Raw genomic sequence first — 22,150 nt, 5'->3', positions numbered from 1 at the left:
GATGCTATGGGGCAGGAGGTGCTATGGGGGTGCCATAGGGACACCGTGGGGCTCTATAGAAGAGCTGTGGGTCAGGCGTGTTATAGGGCTGCTGTAAAGGCACCAGTGGGTTATAGGGGCGCTGTAGAGAACGCTATAGGGCAGGGGTGTCACGGGGTGGTACAGTGGTGCTAGGGGGCAGGGGCAGCATAGGGGAGCTATAGGGCGCTATAGGGCAGGGGGTCTTACAGGGGGGCTGCAGGAGGCGCCGTGGGTCACGGACTTGTAGGGCTGCCGCCGGGGCGCCGTGGGGCAGAGAGTTGTAGGGGCGCCATAGGGGCGCTACGGGGCCCGGGCTGTTATAGGCCGTGCTATAGGGCGCCATAGGGGCACCGTGGGGCAGAGCGGGGAAGCTGCGGTGTCCGGACCCCCCCCCGAGGGACCCAGGCGTCCGGGCCCCCCCCCGGACCCCCAGGTGTCCAGCCCCCCCCGGGGGGCCCAGGCGTCCGGGCCCCGCTCCAGCGGGTCTCCCCGTGCCAGGTAGCGCCCGGACGCCTGGGTCCCCCGGGGTCCCCGGGGCAGGGCGGGGTGGGGGGGGGCCCGGACGCCTGGGTCCCCTCCAGCCCCGGGCCGGGCTTCGTTTTTCCGCCCTCGCGCTCGAATTTGGCTTTTTTGGCAGGTGCCTGATAGGAACCATCTGGCGTGGGGCGGGGGGGGGGGGGGGGGGGAACGCGCGCGTGTGCGAGGGGGGGGCGCGTGCGCGTGCGAGGGGGGGGCGCGCGTGCGAGGGGGCCCCGCGTGCGCGCCGCCACTTCGGTCCCGAGGCGGCGACGGGACGGGAGCGAGAGTCCGGCCTCCCCGACAAGGTGGGTGCCCGCCCGGACGCCGGGGCCCCTCGGACGCCCGGGTCCCCCCGCGGCCGCCCCGGGGAGCTCCGCGCTGCCCGGACGCCTGGGTCCCTCTCCGCCGCGGGACGCCCCGGGCTGGGGGGGAGCTCCGCGCTGCCCGGACGCCTGGGTCCCTCTCTCGCCCGGAGCATCCTAGGGGGAAAGCGGGTCCCCGGACGCCTGGGCTCTCTGGCAGCGCGCGGGGCGGGAGCGGCGGCGGCGCGTCGGTGTCGGGACGCCTGGGTCCCCTCCGCGCGCCGAGTTTGAACGGGAGGCGCCGGACGCCTGGGCTCCCTGGCCAGGGGCTCCCGGACGCCTGGGCTCCTCGGTGGAGCTCGGGGCTCCTGGGCTCCCCGGTGGCGGTGGGGGGGGGTTTGGGGCGCCCGGACGCCTGGGCTCTGGCAGGGGGGGCTGGTTTGAACTCCTGGACACCTGGGGGGGGGATTTGGGGCGCCCGGACGCCTGGGCTCCCCAGACCGGGGGGATGATTTTGGGCTCCCGGACGCCTGGGCTCCCTGGACGGGGGGGAGCAGTTTGGGGCACCCGGACGCCTGGGCTCCCTGGACGGGGGGGATGATTAGGGGCTCCCGGACGCCTGGGCTCCCCAGACGGGGTGGGAGCAGTTTGGGGCGCCCGGACGCCTGGGCTCCCTGGACGGGGGGGATGATTTTGGGCTCCCGGACGCCTGGGCTCCCCAGACGGGGGGGAGCAGTTTGGGGCGCCCGGACGCCTGGGCTCCCTGGACGGGGGGGATGATTAGGGGCTCCCGGACGCCTGGGCTCCCCGGACGGGGGGGGAGCAGTTTGGGGCGCCCGGACGCCTGGGCTCCCTGGACGGGGGGGATGATTAGGGGCTCCCGGACGCCTGGGCTCCCCAGACGGGGGGGAGCAGTTTGGGGCGCCCGGACGCCTGGGCTCCCTGGACGGGGGGGATGATTTTGGGCTCCCGGACGCCTGGGCTCCCCAAACGGGGGGGGAGCAGTTTGGGGCGCCCGGACGCCTGGGCTCCCTGGACGGGGGGGCTGGTCGGGGGCGCCCGGCCGCCTGGGTCCGTCCCGCCGGCCCCCTCCCCTCCCTCCGCCGCCTGCCTCCCTCCCTCCCGCCTTGGCAGGGCCGGCGGGACGGAAACGCTTCGTCGGATTTTCCCCCGCTCCCAGACGCTCCGAGGCGGCTTGGCCGCCAGCCCCCCCCTCGCAGCCAGGAGAGCCCAGGCGTCCGGGCCCCCCCTCCCCCAGCCCCGGGACCCAGGCGTCCGGGCAGCCCCGCCCGGCGGCCGGTGCCAGCCCGTGGCCCGTGGCCCGGTGCCCGCGGCCTGGCCGCTCGCCCCTGCCCGCGGCGCCACCCCCCCCCCGCCCCGGACGCCTGGGCCCGCGGCGGGAGCCAGCAGCCCCCCCCCCCATCACCGCCGCCAACCTGCTAACGTGGCACCCTGCCCACCCCCGCCGCGCTCGGCGGGACCCAGGCGTCCGGGCTCCCCCCAGAAGGGCCGGGGCGTCCGGGACACGTCCCCCGCTCCGACCGCCGGGCACCACGCCCCGCCCGCGGCTGGGAGAGGGCCCAGGCGTCCGGGCGCCCCGGCCCCCCCCGCCCCGCCCGCTGGCCATGGCAGCGCCGCGGCCCCCGGCACGGCCCTGCGCGCTCGTGCGAGACATGTTCCCGTGCGAGACATGTCTGCGTGGAGCGGGTCCCGGGGGAGGCGTGTCCCCGTGCGAGGCGTGTCCCCGTGCGAGACACGTCCTTGTGGGAAGCGTGTCCCCATGTAAGGTGTGTCCCATGCGAGGCGTGTTCCCGTGCGAGGCGTGTCCCCGTGCGAGGCGTGTCCCCGCGGGAGGCGTGTCCCCATGTAAAGCGTGTCCTTGCACGATGCGTGTTCCCGCGTGAAGCGCGTCGGCGTGAGGCGCGTCTGTGTGCGATGCGCGTCCCCGTGTGAGGCCGGTGCCTGTGCGATCCCCGTGCCCGTGCGAGCGCTGTCCCCGTGCGAGCCCCGTCCCCGTGCGAGCGCTGTCCCCGTCCGAGCCCCGTCCCTGTCCGAGCCCCGTCCCCGTGTGAGCCCCGTCCCCGTGTGAGCCCCGTCCCCGTGCTAGCGCGGTGCCTGTGCGAGCCCCGTCCCCGTGCGATCCCCGCGCCCGTGCGATCCCCGTCCCCGTGTGATCCCCGTGCCCATGTGATCCCTGTCCCCGTGCAATCCCCATGCCCGTGCGATCCCCGTCCCCGTGCGATCCCCATGCCTGTGCGAGCCCCGTGCCCGTGCGAGCGCCGTCCTGGTGCGATCCCCGTGCCCGTGCGATCCCCGTCCCCATGCAAGGCCCCGTGCCCGTGCGATCCCCATGCCTGTGCGAGCGCTGTCCCCGTGCGAGCGCCGTCCCCGTGCGAGCGCCGTCCCCGTGCGAGCCCCGTGCCCATGTGATCCCCATCCCCGTGCGATCCCCGTCCCCTTGCGAGCCCCGTCCCCATGCGAGTGCCGTCCCCGTGCGAGTGCCGTCCCGGTGCGATCCCCGTCCCCGTGTGATCCCCGTGCCCGTGCGAGCGCCATCCCGGTGCGATCCCCATGCCCGTGCGATCGCCGTCCCCGTGCGAGCCCCGTGCCCGTGCGATCCCCATGCCCGTGCAATCGCCGTCCCCGTGCAAGGCCCCGTGCCCGTGTGATCCCCATGCCTGTGTGAGCGCCGTCCCCGTGCAATCCCCATGCCCGTGCGATCCCCGTGCCCGTGTGAGCGCCGTCCCCGTCCCCGTGCGATCCCCGTCCCCGTGCGATCCCGGTCCCCGTGCGATCCCCGTCCCCGTGCAAGCGCTGTCCCCGTGTGATCCCCGTCCCCGTGTGAGCGCCGTCCCCGTGCGATCCCAGTGCCCGTGCGATCCCCGTGGCCGTGCGATCCCCGTGCCCGTGCGAGGCCCGTGCCCGTGCGAGCGCGGTGCCGGTGCCGCAGGATGGCGGGGCTGGTGCTGCTGGCGCTGGCGCTGGGCGCAGGGGCGCTGCCCTTCGAGCAACGCGGCTTCTGGGACTTCGCGCTGGACGAGGGCCCCGGGGCGCCGGCGGGGGGGCGGGCGGCGCGGCAGGCCCCCCCCCCCCCCGCGGAGGCGGACGACAGCGGCGACGGCGGCGACGAGGCCTCGGGCGCCTTCCCCGCCTCGGGCGCCCCCGACGCCGAGGCCGAGGCCGAGGCCCAGCCCCCCCCCTACGGCGGCCTCTGCCCCTTCGGCTGCCACTGCCACCTGCGCGTGGTGCAGTGCTCCGACCTCGGTGAGCCCCCCCGCCGGACGCCGGGGCCCCCGCGGGGGGCGGGGGGGGCGCCTGGGCCCTCTGGGGCGGGGGGGCCTGGGGGGCGGGATGCCTGGGCCCTTTGGGGCTGGGGGGCTCCTGGGGGAGGGGGGGAACGGGACGCCTGGGCCCTTTGGGGTGTGGGGACCTGGGGGGGGGGGAATGGGACACCCGGGCCTTTTGGGGCTGGGGGGCTGCTGGGGGAGGGGGGGAACAGGACTCCTGGGCCCTTTGGGGTTTGGGGAGCCCTAGGTGTGGGGGGGCAGGACGCCTGGGCCCTTTGGGGCGTGGGGACCCCTGGGTGGGGGGGGAACGGGACTCCTGGGCCCTTTGGGGCTGGGGAAGGGGGGCCACTGGGGTCTCGCTCAGGGGAGGAGCCGGGCCCCGGACGCCTGGGTCCCCGGGGAGGGCGGTCAGGGCGGCGCCCCGGGTGCCCTGCGGCGCCCGGACGCCTGGGTCCCGTCCCCCGTCCCCCCCAGGGCTGACGGAGGTGCCCAAGGACATCCCCCCCGACACGACGCTGCTGGACCTGCAGAACAACCACATCACCGAGCTGCGTCCCCACGACTTCCGGGGCCTGCACAACCTCTACGTGCGTGTCCCCGCCTGTCCCCGCCTGTCCCCCGGCCCCCGCCCCGCTCCCTGTGCCCCCTGCGTCCCCTGTCCCAGGGCCGGGTGACCCTGCCCGGCTCCGGGTGGCCCTGACTCCCTTCCCTGCTCCCTGGTCCCGTGGTTCCCTGCCTCCTGTGTCCCTTGTCCCCTGCGTCCCGTGGTCCCGGTGTCCCATGTCCCCTGTGTCCCATGGTCCCAGTGTGCTATATTCTCTGTATCCCATGTTCCCGTGTTTCCTGTGTCCCACGTCCCCTGAATCCCCTGGTCCCAGTGTCCCTTTATTCCCTTAATCCCATGTTCCTTGCGTCCCACGTCCCCTGTATCCCATGGCCCCAGTGTCCCTTTATTCCCTTAATCCCATGTTCCTTGCGTCCCACGTCCCCTGTATCCCATGGCCCCAGTGTCCCTTTATTCCCTTAATCCCATGTTCCTTGCGTCCCACGTCCCCTGAATCCCCTGGTCCCAGTGTCCCACATCCCCTGAATCCCATGGTCCCATGTCCCCTGTGTCCCTTGTTCCCTGAATCCCACGTTCCCATGGTCCCAGTGTCCCACATCCCTTGTGTCCCATGGTCCCAGCATGCCTTGTCCCCTGAATCCCATGATCCCACCTTCCCTGTGTCCCATGTCCCTGAATCCCATGGTCCCCGTGTCCCTCGTCCCCTGTATCCCATGGTCCCGTGGTCGCAGTGTCCCACATCCCCTCTATCCCATGGTCCCAGTGTCCCGTGTACCCTGAATCCCACATTCCCGTGGTCCCGGTGTCCCCTGTCCCCTGCGTTGCCACGGTCCCTGCATCCTGTGTCCCTTGTACCCCATGGTCCCGGTGTCCCATGTACCCTGAATCCCACATTCCCGTGGTCCCGGTGTCCCCTGCGTTGCCACGGTCCCTGCATCCTGTGTCCCTTGTACCCCATGGTCCCGGTGTCCCACGTGCCCTGAATCCCACATTCCCATGGTCCCGGTGTCCCCTGCGTTGCCACGGTCCCTGCATCCTGTGTCCCTTGTACCCCATGGTCCCGGTGTCCCCTGCGCCCTGAATCCCACATTCCCGTGGTCCCGGTGTCCCCTGCGTTGCCACGGTCCCTGCATCCCGTGTCCCTTGTACCCCATGGTCCCGGTGTCGCACGCGTCAGGCGCTGGTGCTGGTGAACAACGGGCTGCGGCGGGTGCACGCGGGGGCCCTGGCGCCGCTGCGGCGCCTGGAGAAGCTCTACCTGTCGCACAACCGGCTGGCGGCCATCCCCGCGCCCCTGCCCCCGGGGCTGCTGGAGCTGCGCATCCACGACAACCGCATCCGCGCCGTGCCGCGCCGCGCCTTCCGCGGCCTGCGCCACGTCAACTGCATCGGTGAGCGGCGGGAGGGGGGCACGGGGGGGGGGACGGGGGGGCCGCGCCGGGCCTCACCCGCCCCCTCCGCCTGCGCAGAGATGGGGGGCAACCCCCTGGAGAACAGCGGCTTCGAGCCCGGCGCCTTCGACGGCCTCAAGCTCAACTACCTGCGCATCTCCGAGGCCCGCCTCACCAGCGTCCCCAAGGGTAGGGCCGGGCCCCTCCCTGTCCCCTCCCTGTCCCCTCCCTGCCACCTCTGTGTCACGCCGCGCTCTGCGCCCCGCGCGTCTCCCCGCCGCCGTCCCGCGGCTCCGTCCCCGCGTGTCCCCGCGTGTCCCCACGTGTCCCCGCGTGCCCCCCCCAGACCTCCCCGAGACCCTGCGGGAGCTGCACCTCGACCACAACCGCATCCAGACCCTGGAGCGTGACGACCTCAAGCGCTACGGGCAGCTCGCCCGGTACGGGGGGGCGCTGGGGGGCACTGGGAGGGGCTGGGGGCGGGATGGGGGGTGCTGGGAGTGACTGGGAGGGGCTGGGGGCAGGATGGGGGGTGCTGGGGGGCACTGGGAGGGGCTGGGGGCAGGATGGGGGGTGCTGGGAGTGACTGGGAGGGACTGGGGGCAGGATGGGGGGTGCTGGGGGGCACTGGGGGAGGCTGGGGGCAGGATGGGGGGGCACTGGGGGGGACTGGGGGCAGGATGGGGGGTGCTGGGAGTGACTGGGGGCAGGATGAGGAGTGCTGGGGGCACTGGGAGGGACTGGGGGCAGGATGGGGGGTGCTGGGGGGCACTGGGAGGGACTGGGGGCAGGATGGGGGGGCACTGGGGGGGACTGGGGGCGGGATGGGGGGTGCTGGGGGGCACTGGGAGGGACTGGGGGCAGGATGGGGGGGCACTGGGAGGGGCTGGGGGCAGGATGGGGGGTGCTGGGGGGCACTGGGAGGGACTGGGGGCAGGATGGGGGGTGCTGGGGGGCACTGGGAGGGGCTGGGGGCAGGATGGGGGGTGCTGGGAGTGACTGGGAGGGACTGGGGGCAGGATGGGGGGGCACTGGGAGGGACTGGGGGCGGGATGGGGGGTGCTGGGGGGCACTGGGAGGGGCTGGGGGCGGGATGGGGGGTGCTGGGGGGCACTGGGAGGGACTGGGGGCGGGATGGGGGGTGCTGGGGGGCACTGGGAGGGACTGGGGGCAGGATGGGGGGTGCTGGGGGGCACTGGGAGGGACTGGGGACAGGATGGGGGGTGCTGGGAGCAACTGGGAGGGACTGGGGGCAGGATGGGGGGTACTGGGGGAGGCTGGGGGCAGGACTGGGGATACTGGGGGGCACTGGGAGCGATTGGGAGAGACTGGAAGCAGGATGGGGGGCACTGGGGGGCAGCACTGGGGAGACTGGGGGGGGGGCTGGGGACAGGATTGGGGACACGGGGGGGGGCCTGGGGGGCCGGTCGGTGGCCGTGGGGGGCGGGGGGAGCACGGGGGCGGGCTGGCGGCCTTCACTGACGGTGTGTTGTGTGTCCCCCCCCCCGCCGTGTGTCCCCCCCCTGCCGTGTCCCCCCCCCAGGCTGGGCCTGGGCCACAACGAGATCCGGGAGGTGGCCGAGGGCAGCCTGAGCCCGCTGGGGGCCCTGCGGGAGCTGCGCCTGGAGCACAACCGGCTGCGCAGGGTGCCCCCGGGGCTGCCCGGCCTGCGCCTCCTCACGGTGCGGGGGGCCCGGGGGGGCCGGGGGGGGTCCTGGGGAGGGAGCTGGGGGGCGCTGGGAGACACTGGGGGGGACGGGGGGGCACTGGGAGTCATGGGAGGACACTGGGAGGTAACGAGGAGGCGCTGGGGGGCACTGGGAGGCATCGAGGAGGCACTGGGAGGTAATGAGGAGGCACTGGGAGGCTACTGGGGGGCACTGGGAGGCACTGGGGGGCACCGAGGAGGCACCGGCGGGCACTGGGAGGGCCTGGGAGGCACTGGAGGGCACCGGGGGGCACTGGGAGGGCCTGGGAGGCACTGGGGGGCACCGAGGAGGCACCGGCGGGCACCGAGGAGTCTCTGGGGGGCACTGGGAGGGCCTGGGAGGCACTAAGGAGGCACTGGGGGGCACTGGGAGGGCCTGGGAGGCGCTGGGAGGCACCGGGAGGCACTGGGGGGCACCAGGAGGCACTGGGGGGCACTGGGAGTCACTGGGAGGCGCTGGGAGGCACCGGGAGGCACTGGGGGGCACCAGGAGGCACTGGGGGGCACTGGGAGGGCCTGGGAGGCACTGGGAGTCACTGGGGGGCACTGGGAGTCACTGGGGGGCACTGGGAGGGCCTGGGAGGCACTGGAGGGCACCGGGAGGCACTGGGAGTCACTGGGAGGCGCTGGGAGTCACTGGGAGGGCCTGGGAGGCACTGGAGGGTACCGGGAGGCACTGGGAGGGCCTGGGAGGCACTGGGGGGCACCGGGAGGCACTAGGGGCACTGGGAGGCTACTGGGAGGCACTGGGGGGCACCGGGAGGCGCTGGGGGGCACTGGGACCATGGGGAGCACCGCAAGGCGCTGGGGGCACCGGGTGTCTCCTCTCCGCACTCACGCCCCCCCCCCCCGTGGTGTCCCCCCCCCGCAGGTGGTGTACCTGCACGGGAACCGCATCGCGCGGGTGGGGGCGCAGGACTTCTGCGCGCCGCCGGGGGCCAAGCGCGCCCACTACCAGGGCCTGAGCCTCTTCGGGAACCCCGTGGCGCCGGGCGCCGTGCCCCCCGCCGCCTTCCGCTGCCTCGCCGACCGCCTCGCCCTCCACTTCGGCAACTACAAGTGACCCCCGCCGCGGGGGGGGCGGGGGCACGGGGACAGCAGGGACACCCGCGGGCGTTCCTGGGAGCGAGGGGACCCGGGGGACGTGGGGACATCACGGACACCCGCAGGTGTTGATGGGAGCGGAGGGATGGGGGGACACGGGGGACGTGGGGGGACGTAGGGGACGTGGGGACATCACGGACACCCGCGGGGGTTCCTGGGAGCGGGATGTGGGGACATAGGGGACACGGGACATCAGGGACACCCATGGGGGTTCCTGGGAGCGGCATGTGGGGACACAGGGGACGTGGGGGGACGTAGGGGACGTGGGGGGACATAGGGGACGTGGGGACATCACGGACACCCGCAGGGGTTCCTGGGAGCGGCATGTGGGGACATAGGGGACACGGGACATCAGGGACAGCCACGGGGGTTCCTGGGAGCGGCATGTGGGGACATAGGGGACATGGGACATCAGGGACACCCACGGGGGTTCCTGGGAGCGGGATGTGGGGACATAGGGGACATGGGACATCAGGGACACCCACGGGGGTTCCTGGGAGCGGCATGTGGGGACATAGGGGACATGGGACATCAGGGACACCCACGGGGGTTCCTGGGAGCGGGATGTGGGGACATAGGGGACATGGGACATCAGGGACACCCACGGGGGTTCCTGGGAGCGGCATGTGGGGACATAGGGGACATGGGACATCAGGGACACCCACGGGGGTTCCTGGGAGCGGGATGTGGGGACACAGGGGACGTGGGACATCAGGGACACCCACGGGGGTTCCTGGGAGCGGCATGTGGGGACACAGGGGACGTGGGGACATCACGGACACCCGCAGGGGTTCCTGGGAGCGGGGGGACACGGGAATGTGGGGGGACATAGGGGACGTGGGGGGACATATGGGACTTGGGACATCACGGATAGCCATGGGGGTTCCTGGGAGCAGGGGGGCGCTGGGACGGGGGGGAAGGGAGGGACATAGGGGACATGGGGACGTGGGGGGACATGGGGAGATGTGGGGGGATGTAGGGGACATGGGGATGTGGGGGGACATAGGGGACATGAGGGGACATCACAGACACCCACGGGCATTCGTGGGAGCATGGGGACGTGAGGACATGGGGAGATGTGGGGACATAGGGGACATGGGGATGTCATGGACACCCACGGGTGTTCATGGGGACATAGGGGACATGGGGACATCACGGACGCTCACAGGTGTTCATGGGAGCAGGATGTGGGGACAAAGGGGACATGGGGACATCACGGACACCCACGGGTGTTCATGAGAGCGGGGGGACGTGAGGACATGGGACATGGGGGGATGTGGGGACACGGGACATGAGGGGACATCCCGGACACCCACGGTGTTCACGGGAGCAGGATGTGGGGACGTGGGGACATCATGGACACCCACGGGTGTTCATGGGGACATGGGGGACATGGGGACATGGGATGTAGGGACAGAGGGTGACAGGGGCACCCACGGGTGCCGGGGACACGGGGGGACATGGGCGCCCTGTCCCCGCTGGGCGGGGGGGGCCGTGTCCTGCTGTCCCCCCCCCCGGGGCCGACATCACCGTTTCGCCCCATTTTGGCCCCGCAGACCCGGGGGAGGGAGCCCCCTCCCCTCCCCCCCCCCCCAGCGGGGCCGTTTCGGGGCCGTTTGGGGGGTTTTAACCGTTCTTGGATTTTCCTCGTTGTAAAAATCTTTGTGCAATAACCACGGGCTCAATAAAGGGACCGGCTGGACACGCAGCGGCCACGCGGGGACACGCGGGGGACACGCAGCCGCCTCGCGGGGACACGCCAGGGACGCGCAACGGCATGTGGGGACGCGCAGGGGACACGCAACGGGCACGTGGGGGACACGCAGGGGACACAGGGGGGACATGCAACGGCCACGCAATGGACACACGGGGAACACGCAACGGCCATGTGGGGGACACGCGGGGGACACACGAGGGACATGCAGGGGACGTGCGAGGGACACGCAACGGGCATGTGGGGGACACATGAGGGACACGCAGGGGACACATGAGGGACATGCAACGGGCATGGGGGGACACGCAGGGGACACGCAGCAGGCACACGGGGGACATGCAATGGACACGGAATGGACACGCAACGGCCACGCAACGGGCACACGGGGGACACGTGGGGACACAGGGAACATGCTGAGGACATGGACCATGCAACGGACATGTGGGGCACAGGACACGCAGGGGACACGCGAGGACACGGACCCGCGTGGGGCCTCGCGGAGGTCGCACCCCCCCCCCGGGGGGTGGGCGGGAACGCGGCGGCGGGCGGGGGCGTGGCCCCGCCAGGCCCCGCCCTTTTCCCCGCCAGGCCCCGCCCCTCGCCCCGCCCCTCGCCCCGCCCCACCCGCGGCCCCCCCCCCCACCGCCACCCCCCGGCCCAAACCGCGCCGCGCCTCGGGCACCGCCGCAGCGCCGGGACCCATGGCCCGGTACCGGGGGGGGGCACCGGGGACCGGGGGGGGACACCGGGGCCGGGGGGGCCTTGCAAAGGGGGGGGTGGAGGGGGTCGCACGGCGGGGGGGGGGGCGGCTCGGGGAATGGGGGGGCCGTTGCATTGCAAATGGGGGGTGCTGGGGGGGCAGTGTCCCCCCCCCGCGCTGTGCATTGGGATTGGGGGGGGGGGTCTCACTGCTGGGGGGGGTCGCGCTGCAGGTAAGGGTGTTTTTGCATCGGGGGGGTCACGGCGCTGTGAATGATTTTGGGGGGGGCTCTGGCGTTGCAAGCAGAGTGCAGTGGGGGGGGGCCCCATCGCGGGGGGGTCATTGCAGGGCAGCCTCGGTGCGTTGGGGGGGCGGACGCTGCACTGCAAAATGGGGGGGGGGTCGTTGCGTTGCAGCGGGGGGTCAGTGCAGGGCGAGCGGGGGCCGCTGCATCGCCGGGGGGGGGCACCGGGCGCGGGGGGGGGCGTTGGGCCGCTCGCTGCACCGGAGGATGCTCCTGCTTTTCGGGGGGGGGGGAAGCGCTTTGCATTGCGGATGAGCTGCATTTAGGGGCTTTTTGGCATGGGGGGGGCTGCACGGCCGGGGGGGGGCACGCTGGGCTGGGGGGGGGGCACGCTGGGCCCGGCCCGGCGCCGCAGGCAGCTATTGCATCGCAGAGTGCTGCATTGGGGGGGTCATTGCACGCGGGGGGGGCGTCGCATCGCACACGGCATGCGCCGGGCCGCGATTTGCACCGCTGGGGGGGGGGGGGCGGGGGGGTCATTGCATTGCAGCGGGGCGGTTTTGCAGGCGGGGGGGGGCGTTTTGCAAGGTGGGGGGTCGTTGCATTGCCGGGGGGGTCGTTGCATTGCCGGGGGGGTCGCTGCGTTGCTGGGGTGCAATGCAGGGGCGGCTGCAGCGCGGGGAGGGGTTGCGGGGGGGGGGGGTTGTTGCATCGCGGGGGGGGCACCGTGGGGCGGCCCCCCCCGCCCCCCCCACGGCGCCCACGTGCGAGGCCGGGCGCAGGGCGTTGCGTAAGCGTGCCCGGCCCTTGCACGGGGCACACGCGTGTGCGCCCCCCCCCCCCCCGCACGGCCCCCCCCGCACGCGGGTGTCCTTGCACGGGCGCCCGGGGCCGCCGGGCAGCGCAGAGCGCGGCTGGGCTGCAGCTCGCCCGCCGTTTGCGGCCGTTTTGGGGCGTTTTGGGGTGTTTTGGGGCGCGATGCGCACGGGAAGGGACGTGGTGCGCGGCTGGAGCGTGCCGTGCGAGATTTGGGGTGAAACGCACGGGTTATGGGTGCAGTGCATGGCTGGAGCGTGCCGTGCGAGATTTGGGGTGAAACGCACGGGTTATGGGTGCAGTGCATGGCTGGAGCGTGCCGTGTGAGATTTGGGGTGAAACGCACGGATTATGGGTGCAGTGCATGGCTGGAGCGTGCCGTGCGAGATTTGGGGTGAAACGCACGGGTTATGGGTGCAGTGCATGGCTGGAGCGTGCCGTGCGAGATTTGGGGTGAAACGCACGGGTTATGGGTGCAGTGCATGGCTGGAGCGTGCCGTGTGAGATTTGGGGTGAAACGCACGGGTTATGGGTGCAGTGCATGGCTGGAGCGTGCCGTGCGAGATTTGGGGTGAAACGCACGGGTTATGGGTGCAGTGCATGGCTGGAGCGTGCCGTGTGAGATTTGGGGTGAAACGCACGGGTTATGGGTGCAGTGCATGGTTTGGAGCGTGCCGTGCGAGATTTGGGGTGAAATGCACGGATTGGAGCGTGCTGTGCGAGATCTGGGGTGCAACGCACACGTTATGGGTGCAAGGCACGGTTTGGCGTGTGCCGTGCGAGATTTGGGGTGAAATGCACACATTATGGGTGCAGTGCATGGCTGGAGCGTGCCGTGCAGACTTTTGGGGTGCAACGCACACATTACGGGTGCAACGCATGGTTTGGCGTGTGCCGTACAAGATTTTCGGGGTGCATTGCACACGGGAAGGGATGCGATGCACGGGTTGGAGCGTGCTGTGCAGAGTTTTGGGGTGCAACGCACACATTATGGGTGCAGTGCACGGTTGGCGTGTCCCGTGCAAGATTTTGGGGTGCAACGCACATGTTACAGGTGCAAGGCATGGTTTGGCGTGTGCTGTGCGAGATTTGGGGTGAAATGCACACATTACAGGTGCAACGCATGGGTTGGCATGTGCCGTGCAAGGTTTTGGGGCGCAACGCACACGTTACAGGTGCAACGCATGGGTTGGCATGTGCCATGCAAGGTTTTGGGGTGCAATGGACACATTACGGGTGCACTGCATGGTGTGGAGCGTGCTGTGCAGAGTTTTGGGGTGCAACGCACATATTATGGGTGCAGTGCATGGTTGGCGTGTCCCGTGCAAGGTTTTGGGGTGCAATGGACACATTACGGGTGCAAGGCACAGTGGGGAGCGTGCCGTGCAAGGTTTTGGGGTGCAATGGACACATTACGGGTGCAAGGCATGGTTTGGTGTGTGCCGTGCAAGGTTTTGGGGTGCAATGGACACATTACGGGTGCAAGGCATGGTTGGAGCGTGCCGTGCAAGGTTTTGGGGTGCAATGGACACATTACGGGTGCAAGGCACGGTGGGGAGCGTGCCGTGCAAGGTTTTGGGGTGCAATGGACACATTACGGGTGCAAGGCACGGTGGGGAGCGTGCCGTGCAAGGTTTTGGGGTGCCCCGCGTGCTTTGGCGGGCAGCTTCGGGGTGCGTCACGCACGCACGGGGGGCAGCGCACGGCTCCCGGGGGGCACCGTGCCCAGGTTGTGGGGCTCAGGGCAGGGTTTGGAGCAGGCTGTGCTGGGTTTGGGGTGCAACGCGCAGGTTATGGGGCTCAGGGCAGGGTTTGGAGCAGGCTGTGCTGGGTTTGGGGTGCAACGCGCAGGTTATGGGGCTCAGGGCAGGCTTCGGAGCAGGCTGTGCTGGTTTTGGGGTGCAACGCGCAGGTTATGGGGCTCAGGGCAGGGTTCGGAGCCGGCCGTGCTGGGTTTGGGGTGCAACGCGCAGGTTATGGGGCTCAGGGCAGGGTTTGGGGTGTGCCGTGCTGGATTTTGGGGTGCAATGCACAGATTACAGGGTCAGGGCAGGGTTTGGAGCAGGCCGTGCTGGATTTTGGGGTGTGATACGTGGATTATGGGGCTCGGCGCAGGGTTCGGAGCAGGCTGTGCTGGGTTTTGGGGTGTGATACGTGGATTATGGGGCTCGGCGCAGGGTTCGGAGCAGGCTGTGCTGGGTTTGGGGTCAGGGCATGGTGCGTGTTTGGGTGGAGGGGTGCAGGGCCTGCGTTTTGGGGTGGAAAGCCGGGATTTGGAGTGTGTGCGCACGTGGAGGGGCGCAGGCCTGCGTTTTGGGGCACAAAGCAGGGATTTGGCGCGCGTGCGCACGTGGAGGGGCGCAGGGCCTGGCTTTGGGGCGCAAAGCAGGGATCTTGGGGGCTGTGTGCGCACCCGGGCGCAGAGGGCCCCAGGTCGAGGTAAAGGGCCCAGTTAGGGGTGCGGCGCCCGGATTTGGGGCGCAAAGCCGGGAGTTGGGGCACGTGCCCGCGTTTCGGGGCGCAGAGCCGGGCTTTGGAGCGGCACGCGCCTCGGAGGGGACCCGGGCTGCTTTTGGGGCGCAAAGCCGGGATTTGGAGGGCTGCGCGCAGAGGGGGGGGGGCAGGGCCCGGGCTTTGGGGGGCAAAGCCGGATTTGGGGGTCTCCCCCCCCCGCCCCCCCTTTGGCGCAGTCCTCGCCCGCCCGCCGCAGGGCTGGGGGCGGGGCCCTGCCTCCAAGCCCCGCCCCCTCCACCGCTCATTGGCTGCTGTCGGGTGATGGACAGGCAGGGGCGGGGCCTGGGGCACCGAGGGCGGGACTGGAGGGGACTGGGAGCGACTGGGAGTTTCTGAGGTGACTGGCAGCAACTGGGAGCACTGGGAGTTTCTGAGGTGACTGGGAGCACTGGGGGAACTGGGAGTTTCTGAGGTGACTGGCAGTGACTGGGAGCACTGGGGGAACTGGGAGTTTCTGAGGTGACTGGGAGCACTGGGAGCGACTGGGAGTTTCTGAGGTGACTGGCAGCGACTGGGAGCACTGGGGGAACTGGGAGTTTCTGAGGTGACTGGCAGCGACTGGGAGCACTGGGGGAACTGGGAGTTTCTGAGGTGACTGGCAGCAACTGGGAGCACTGGGGGAACTGGGAGTTTCTGAGGTGACTGGCAGCGACTGGGAGCACTGGGGGAACTGGGAGTTTCTGAGGTGACTGGCAGTGACTGGGAGTTTCTGAGGTGACTGGCAGCGACTGGGAGCACTGGGGGAACTGGGAGTTTCTGAGGTGACTGGCAGCGACTGGGAGCACTGGGGGAACTGGGAGTTTCTGAGGTGACTGGCAGCAACTGGGAGCACTGGGGGAACTGGGAGTTTCTGAGGTGACTGGCAGCGACTGGGAGCACTGGGGGAACTGGGAGTTTCTGAGGTGACTGGCAGTGACTGGGAGCACTGGGGGGACTGGGAGTTTCTGAGGTGACTGGCAGCGACTGGGAGCACTGGGGGGACTGGGAGTTTCTGAGGTGACTGGGAGCACTGGGGGAACTGGGAGTTTCTGAGGTGACTGGAAGCAACTGGGGGGACTGGGAGTTTCTGAGGTAACTGGGAGTGACTGGGAGCACTGGGGGGACTGGGAGTTTCTGAGGTGACTGGCAGTGACTGGGAGCACTGGGGGAACTGGGAGTTTCTGAGGTGACTGGCAGTGACTGGGAGCACTGGGGGAACTGGGAGTTTCTGAGGTGACTGGCAGCGACTGGGAGCACTGGGGGGACTGGGAGTTTCTGAGGTGACTGGGAGCACTGGGGGGACTGGGAGTTTCTGAGGTGACTGGCAGCGACTGGGAGCACTGGGGGGACTGGGAGTTTCTGAGGTGACTGGCAGTGACTGGGAGCACTGGGGGGACTGGGAGTTTCTGAGGTAACTGGGAGTGACTGGGAGCACTGGGGGGACTGGGAGTTTCTGAGGTGACTGGGAGCACTGGGGGGACTGGGAGTTTCTGAGGTGACTGGCAGCGACTGGGAGCACTGGGGGAACTGGGAGTTTCTGAGGTGACTGGCAGCAACTGGGAGCACTGGGGGGACTGGGAGTTTCTGAGGTGACTGGGAGCACTGGGGGGACTGGGAGTTTCTGAGGTGACTGGCAGTGACTGGGAGCACTGGGGGGACTGGGAGTTTCTGAGGTAACTGGGAGTGACTGGGAGCACTGGGGGGACTGGGAGTTTCTGAGGTGACTGGCAGTGACTGGGAGCACTGGGGGAACTGGGAGTTTCTGAGGTGACTGGCAGTGACTGGGAGCACTGGGGGAACTGGGAGTTTCTGAGGTGACTGGCAGCGACTGGGAGCACTGGGGGGACTGGGAGTTTCTGAGGTGACTGGGAGCACTGGGGGGACTGGGAGTTTCTGAGGTGACTGGCAGTGACTGGGAGCACTGGGGGGACTGGGAGTTTCTGAGGTAACTGGGAGTGACTGGGAGCACTGGAGGGACTGACAATTTCTGAGGTAACTGAGGAGACTGGGAGCAACTGGGAGTTTCCGAGGAAACTGGGAATTAAGTGGAACATGGGGAGCACTGGGAGTTTCTGAGGTAACTGGGAGCACTAGGGAGACTGGGAGTTTCTGAGGTAACTGGTGGGGGACTGAGGGAACTGGGAGAGACTGGGAGTGACTGGGAGTTTCTGAGGTAACAGAGAGGGACTGGGAGCTTCTAAGAGAACTGGGATTGACTGGGAGCACTGGGGAAACTGGGGGAACTGGTAGTTTCTGAGGGGACTGAGGTTGACTGGGAGCACTGGGAGTGACTGGGAGTTTCTGAGGGGACTGGCAGTGACTGGGAGCACTGGGAGAACTGGTAGTTTCTGAGGGGACTGGGATTGACTGGGGGGACTGGGAGTTTCTGAGGTAACTGGGGGGCCTGGGAGTTAATGGGAGTTACTGGGAGCACTGGGGGTGACTGGGCGCGACTGGTGGTACTGGGAGCACTGGGGGGACTGGGAGTTTCTGAGGTGACTGGGAGCACTGGGGGAACTGGGAGTTTCTGAGGTGACTGGCAGCGACTGGGAGCACTGGGGGAACTGGGAGTTTCTGAGGTGACTGGCAGCAACTGGGAGCACTGGGGGAACTGGGAGTTTCTGAGGTGACTGGCAGCGACTGGGAGCACTGGGGGAACTGGGAGTTTCTGAGGTGACTGGCAGTGACTGGGAGCACTGGGGGGACTGGGAGTTTCTGAGGTGACTGGCAGCGACTGGGAGCACTGGGGGAACTGGGAGTTTCTGAGGTGACTGGCAGCGACTGGGAGCACTGGGGGAACTGGGAGTTTCTGAGGTGACTGGCAGCAACTGGGAGCACTGGGGGAACTGGGAGTTTCTGAGGTGACTGGCAGCGACTGGGAGCACTGGGGGAACTGGGAGTTTCTGAGGTGACTGGCAGTGACTGGGAGCACTGGGGGGACTGGGAGTTTCTGAGGTGACTGGCAGCGACTGGGAGCACTGGGGGGACTGGGAGTTTCTGAGGTGACTGGGAGCACTGGGGGAACTGGGAGTTTCTGAGGTGACTGGAAGCAACTGGGGGGACTGGGAGTTTCTGAGGTAACTGGGAGTGACTGGGAGCACTGGGGGGACTGGGAGTTTCTGAGGTGACTGGCAGTGACTGGGAGCACTGGGGGAACTGGGAGTTTCTGAGGTGACTGGCAGTGACTGGGAGCACTGGGGGAACTGGGAGTTTCTGAGGTGACTGGCAGCGACTGGGAGCACTGGGGGGACTGGGAGTTTCTGAGGTGACTGGGAGCACTGGGGGGACTGGGAGTTTCTGAGGTGACTGGCAGCGACTGGGAGCACTGGGGGGACTGGGAGTTTCTGAGGTGACTGGCAGTGACTGGGAGCACTGGGGGAACTGGGAGTTTCTGAGGTAACTGGGAGTGACTGGGAGCACTGGGGGGACTGGGAGTTTCTGAGGTGACTGGGAGCACTGGGGGGACTGGGAGTTTCTGAGGTGACTGGCAGCGACTGGGAGCACTGGGGGAACTGGGAGTTTCTGAGGTGACTGGCAGCAACTGGGAGCACTGGGGGGACTGGGAGTTTCTGAGGTGACTGGGAGCACTGGGGGGACTGGGAGTTTCTGAGGTGACTGGCAGTGACTGGGAGCACTGGGGGGACTGGGAGTTTCTGAGGTAACTGGGAGTGACTGGGAGCACTGGGGGGACTGGGAGTTTCTGAGGTGACTGGCAGTGACTGGGAGCACTGGGGGAACTGGGAGTTTCTGAGGTGACTGGCAGTGACTGGGAGCACTGGGGGAACTGGGAGTTTCTGAGGTGACTGGCAGCGACTGGGAGCACTGGGGGGACTGGGAGTTTCTGAGGTGACTGGGAGCACTGGGGGGACTGGGAGTTTCTGAGGTGACTGGCAGTGACTGGGAGCACTGGGGGGACTGGGAGTTTCTGAGGTAACTGGGAGTGACTGGGAGCACTGGAGGGACTGACAATTTCTGAGGTAACTGAGGAGACTGGGAGCAACTGGGAGTTTCCGAGGAAACTGGGAATTAAGTGGAACATGGGGAGCACTGGGAGTTTCTGAGGTAACTGGGAGCACTAGGGAGACTGGGAGTTTCTGAGGTAACTGGTGGGGGACTGAGGGAACTGGGAGAGACTGGGAGTGACTGGGAGTTTCTGAGGTAACAGAGAGGGACTGGGAGCTTCTAAGAGAACTGGGATTGACTGGGAGCACTGGGGAAACTGGGGGAACTGGTAGTTTCTGAGGGGACTGAGGTTGACTGGGAGCACTGGGAGTGACTGGGAGTTTCTGAGGGGACTGGCAGTGACTGGGAGCACTGGGAGAACTGGTAGTTTCTGAGGGGACTGGGATTGACTGGGGGGACTGGGAGTTTCTGAGGTAACTGGGGGGCCTGGGAGTTAATGGGAGTTACTGGGAGCACTGGGGGTGACTGGGCGCGACTGGTGGTACTGGGAGCACTGGGGGAACCGTGGTGCCGCCGCCGCCCCCAGGTGTGGCCCGGGCTCGGGGGGCGGCAGCCCCTGACCCCCCCCGGCCCCCCGGCGCCCGTCCATGGCCTGCCCCCCCCGCGGGGGTGCGCGACCAGCGAGGGGGGGCCCCCCGGCATGACCCCCCCCGGCCGCCGCCACCGTCACCGCCACCGCCGCCGTCACCGCTGAGCAGGTGAGACCCCCCCCAAGCCCCCGACAGTGTCCCCAAGCCAGGTCCCGTGTCCCCAAGCCAGGTCCCGTGTCCCCACCACCAGCGCCACATCTCCAGCGCTGTCCCCAAGCCATGTCCCGTGTCCCCACCAGTGGTCCCACGTCCCCAGCACTGTCCCCAAGCCAGGTCCTGTGTCCCCACCACCAACCACACGTCCTCAGTGCTGTCCCCAAGCCATGTCCCACATCCCCAAGCCATGTCCCACGTCCCCAACGCTGTCCCCAAGCCATGTCCCGTGTCCCCACCACCAGCGCCACATCTCCAGTGCTGTCCCCAAGCCATGTCCCGTGTCCCCACCAGTGGTCCCACGTCCCCAGCACTGTCCCCAAGCCAGGTCCTGTGTCTACAACGTTGTCCCCAAGCTCTGTCCTGTGTCTCTAGCAGTAGCCCCATGTCCCCAGTGCTGTCCCCAAGCCATGTCTCATGTCACCAGTGCTGCCCCCAAGCCGTGTCCTACGTCCCCACCAGCAGCCCCATGTCCCCAGTGCTGTTCCCAAGCCAGGTCCTATGTCTACAATGGTGTCCCCGAGCTGTCCCTGTGTCCCCATTGCTGTCCCCAAGCCATGTGCCATGTTCTCATGCCATGTGCCATGTCCTCACCACTGACCACATGTCCCCAGCGCTGTCCCCACGCCATGTCCCATGTCCCCACCACCGATTCCACATCCCCAGCGCTGTCCCCAAGCGATGTCCCGTGTCCCCACGCCATGTCCTGTGTCCCCACCACTGATTCCATGTCCCCAGCGCTGTCCCCAAGCCATGTCCTGTGTCTCCACCACTGACTCCATGTCCTCAGCCCTGTCCCCACGCCACGTCCCGTGTCCCCACGCCACGTCCCGTGTCCCCACGCCACGTCCCGTGTCCCCACGCCACGTCCCGTGTCCCCACCACCAACCCCACGTCCCCAGCGCTGTCCCCGAGCCACGTCCCGTGTCCCCACCGCCAACCCCGTGTCCCCAGCGCCGTCCCCAAGCCGTGTGCCCATCGCCGCAGGCCGCCGCTGCCATGGGGGACCTGGCCAACAGCGCGGGGGACGCCGGGGCCCGGGGCCGGCGGGAGCCCTGCCCCGGGGGGGGGTTCGGCTGCTCGCTGCCGGAGCTGCGGGCGCTCATGGAGCTGCGCGGCGCCGAGGCCCTGCTCAAGCTCCAGGAGGCCTACGGGGACGTCCACGGGCTCTGCCGCCGCCTCAAGACCTCCCCCACTGAAGGTACGGGCCGAGCGGGCCCCGGCGTCCGGGCGGGGACACCTCGGGGACCCCCGTGTCCCCCAGCGGCTCCGGTGTCTGGGTGGGGACACCTCGGGGACCTCCGTGTCCCCCAGGGACCCTGGCGTCTGGATGGGGACACCCCCAGGGACCTCTGTGTCCCCCAGGGACCCTGGCGTCTGGGTGGGGACACCCCCAGGGACCTCTGTGTCCCCCAGGGACCCTGCTGCCTGGGTGGGGACACCCCCAGGGACCTCTGTGTCCAGGTGGGGACAGCTCCATGGACCCCCGTGTCCCCCAGGGACCCCAGTGTCCGTGTGGGGACACCCCCAGGGACCCCTGTGTCCCCCAGGGACTCTGGTGTCTGGGTGGGGACACCTCAGGGACCTCCATGTCCCCCAGGGACCCTGGCGTCTGGGTGGGGACACCCCCAGGGACCTCCATGTCCCCCAGGGACCCTGGTGTCTGAGTGGGGACATCCCCAGGGACCTCCATGTCCCCCAGGGACCGTGGCGTCCGGGTGGGGACACCCCCAGGGACCTCCATGTCCCCCAGGGACCCTGGCGTCTGGGTGGGGACACCCCCAGGGACCTCCATGTCCCCCAGGGACCCTGGTGTCTGAGTGGGGTCACCCCCAGGGACCTCCATGTCCCCCAAGGACCCCGGCGTCCGGGTGGGGACATCCCCAGGGACCTCCATGTCCCCCTCTGGGACCTCCGTGTCCCCCCGCCCCCGGGACCTCCATGTCCCCCCGGGACCCAGGCATCCGGGTAGGGACCCCTTAACGCCCCCCACATCCCAGAGCCCTCCCTGCCCCCCTCCCCCAAGGGATCCAGGTGTCCGGGCGTGCGGGGCAGGGCGGCAGGCGTGGGGGGGGGGGGGGGCGCGCGCCGGGGGGACCCAGGCGTCCGGGTGCGCCCCCCGCTCCCCAGGGCTGGCGGAGGGGGCGGCGGAGCTGGAGCGGCGCCGCCAGGTCTTCGGCCAGAACTGGATCCCCCCGAAGCGCCCCAAGACCTTCGCGGAGCTGGTGTGGGAGGCGCTGCAGGACGTCACCCTCATCATCCTCGAGGTGGCCGCCGTCGTCTCCCTGGGGCTCTCCTTCTACGCCCCCCCCAGCGGCGACACCGAAGGTGGGGGACGTCGGGGGGCCGGGAAAGGGAGGGGGACGCCCCGGGCCCTGCCCCCTCTCCCCGCGTCCCCATCCCACCACGTCCCCCGTGTCCCAGTCCCTCAGTCTTGTCCCATCCCCATGCTCCCATCCTGCCATGTCCCCTGTGTCCCCATCCCTTGGTGTCATCCTGTCCCTGTGTCCGTGTCCCCAACCCACCGTGTCCTTGGTGTCCTCATGCTCTGGTCTCCCCCCGCGTCCCCATCCCACCATG

The 22,150-nt window shown here is 69.4% G+C and overlaps 2 protein-coding genes across 3 annotated transcripts in view; both read left to right on the top strand.

Moving 5' to 3' along the window:
- Positions 1 to 714: 714 nt before the first annotated feature.
- BGN (biglycan) lies at positions 715 to 9,788 on the top strand. Its single transcript, XM_064503464.1, has 8 exons — positions 715 to 845; positions 3,793 to 4,106; positions 4,604 to 4,716; positions 5,872 to 6,085; positions 6,164 to 6,274; positions 6,432 to 6,525; positions 7,629 to 7,767; positions 8,665 to 9,788. Exons 2-8 carry the CDS (start codon positions 3,794 to 3,796, stop codon positions 8,854 to 8,856), a joined length of 1,176 nt encoding a protein of 391 aa, XP_064359534.1. The 5' UTR covers positions 715 to 845; position 3,793; the 3' UTR covers positions 8,857 to 9,788.
- A 5,472-nt stretch (positions 9,789 to 15,260) lies between these two features.
- ATP2B3 (ATPase plasma membrane Ca2+ transporting 3) overlaps positions 15,261 to 22,150 on the top strand; it is a 24,801-nt gene continuing 17,911 nt past the window's right edge. Inside the window, exons 1-4 of one of the 2 annotated variants that reach the window (XM_064503467.1) lie at positions 15,261 to 15,382; positions 19,354 to 19,525; positions 20,558 to 20,771; positions 21,701 to 21,898. In XM_064503467.1, the coding sequence (XP_064359537.1) occupies positions 20,570 to 20,771; positions 21,701 to 21,898 (400 nt within the window). In that variant the 5' untranslated portion in view covers positions 15,261 to 15,382; positions 19,354 to 19,525; positions 20,558 to 20,569. Of the gene's footprint in view, positions 15,383 to 19,353; positions 19,526 to 20,554; positions 20,772 to 21,700; positions 21,899 to 22,150 lie in introns of those variants that run through there. The other variant, XM_064503466.1, reaches the window with a different exon arrangement.

Source organism: Dromaius novaehollandiae, chromosome 37 (genome assembly GCF_036370855.1).
Source record: "Dromaius novaehollandiae isolate bDroNov1 chromosome 37, bDroNov1.hap1, whole genome shotgun sequence".
In the NCBI taxonomy this organism is placed as follows: Eukaryota; Metazoa; Chordata; class Aves; order Casuariiformes; family Dromaiidae; genus Dromaius; species Dromaius novaehollandiae.
The sequence above is the reverse complement of the archived record's forward strand: the minus strand, read 5'-3'. Positions and strand labels throughout refer to the sequence as shown.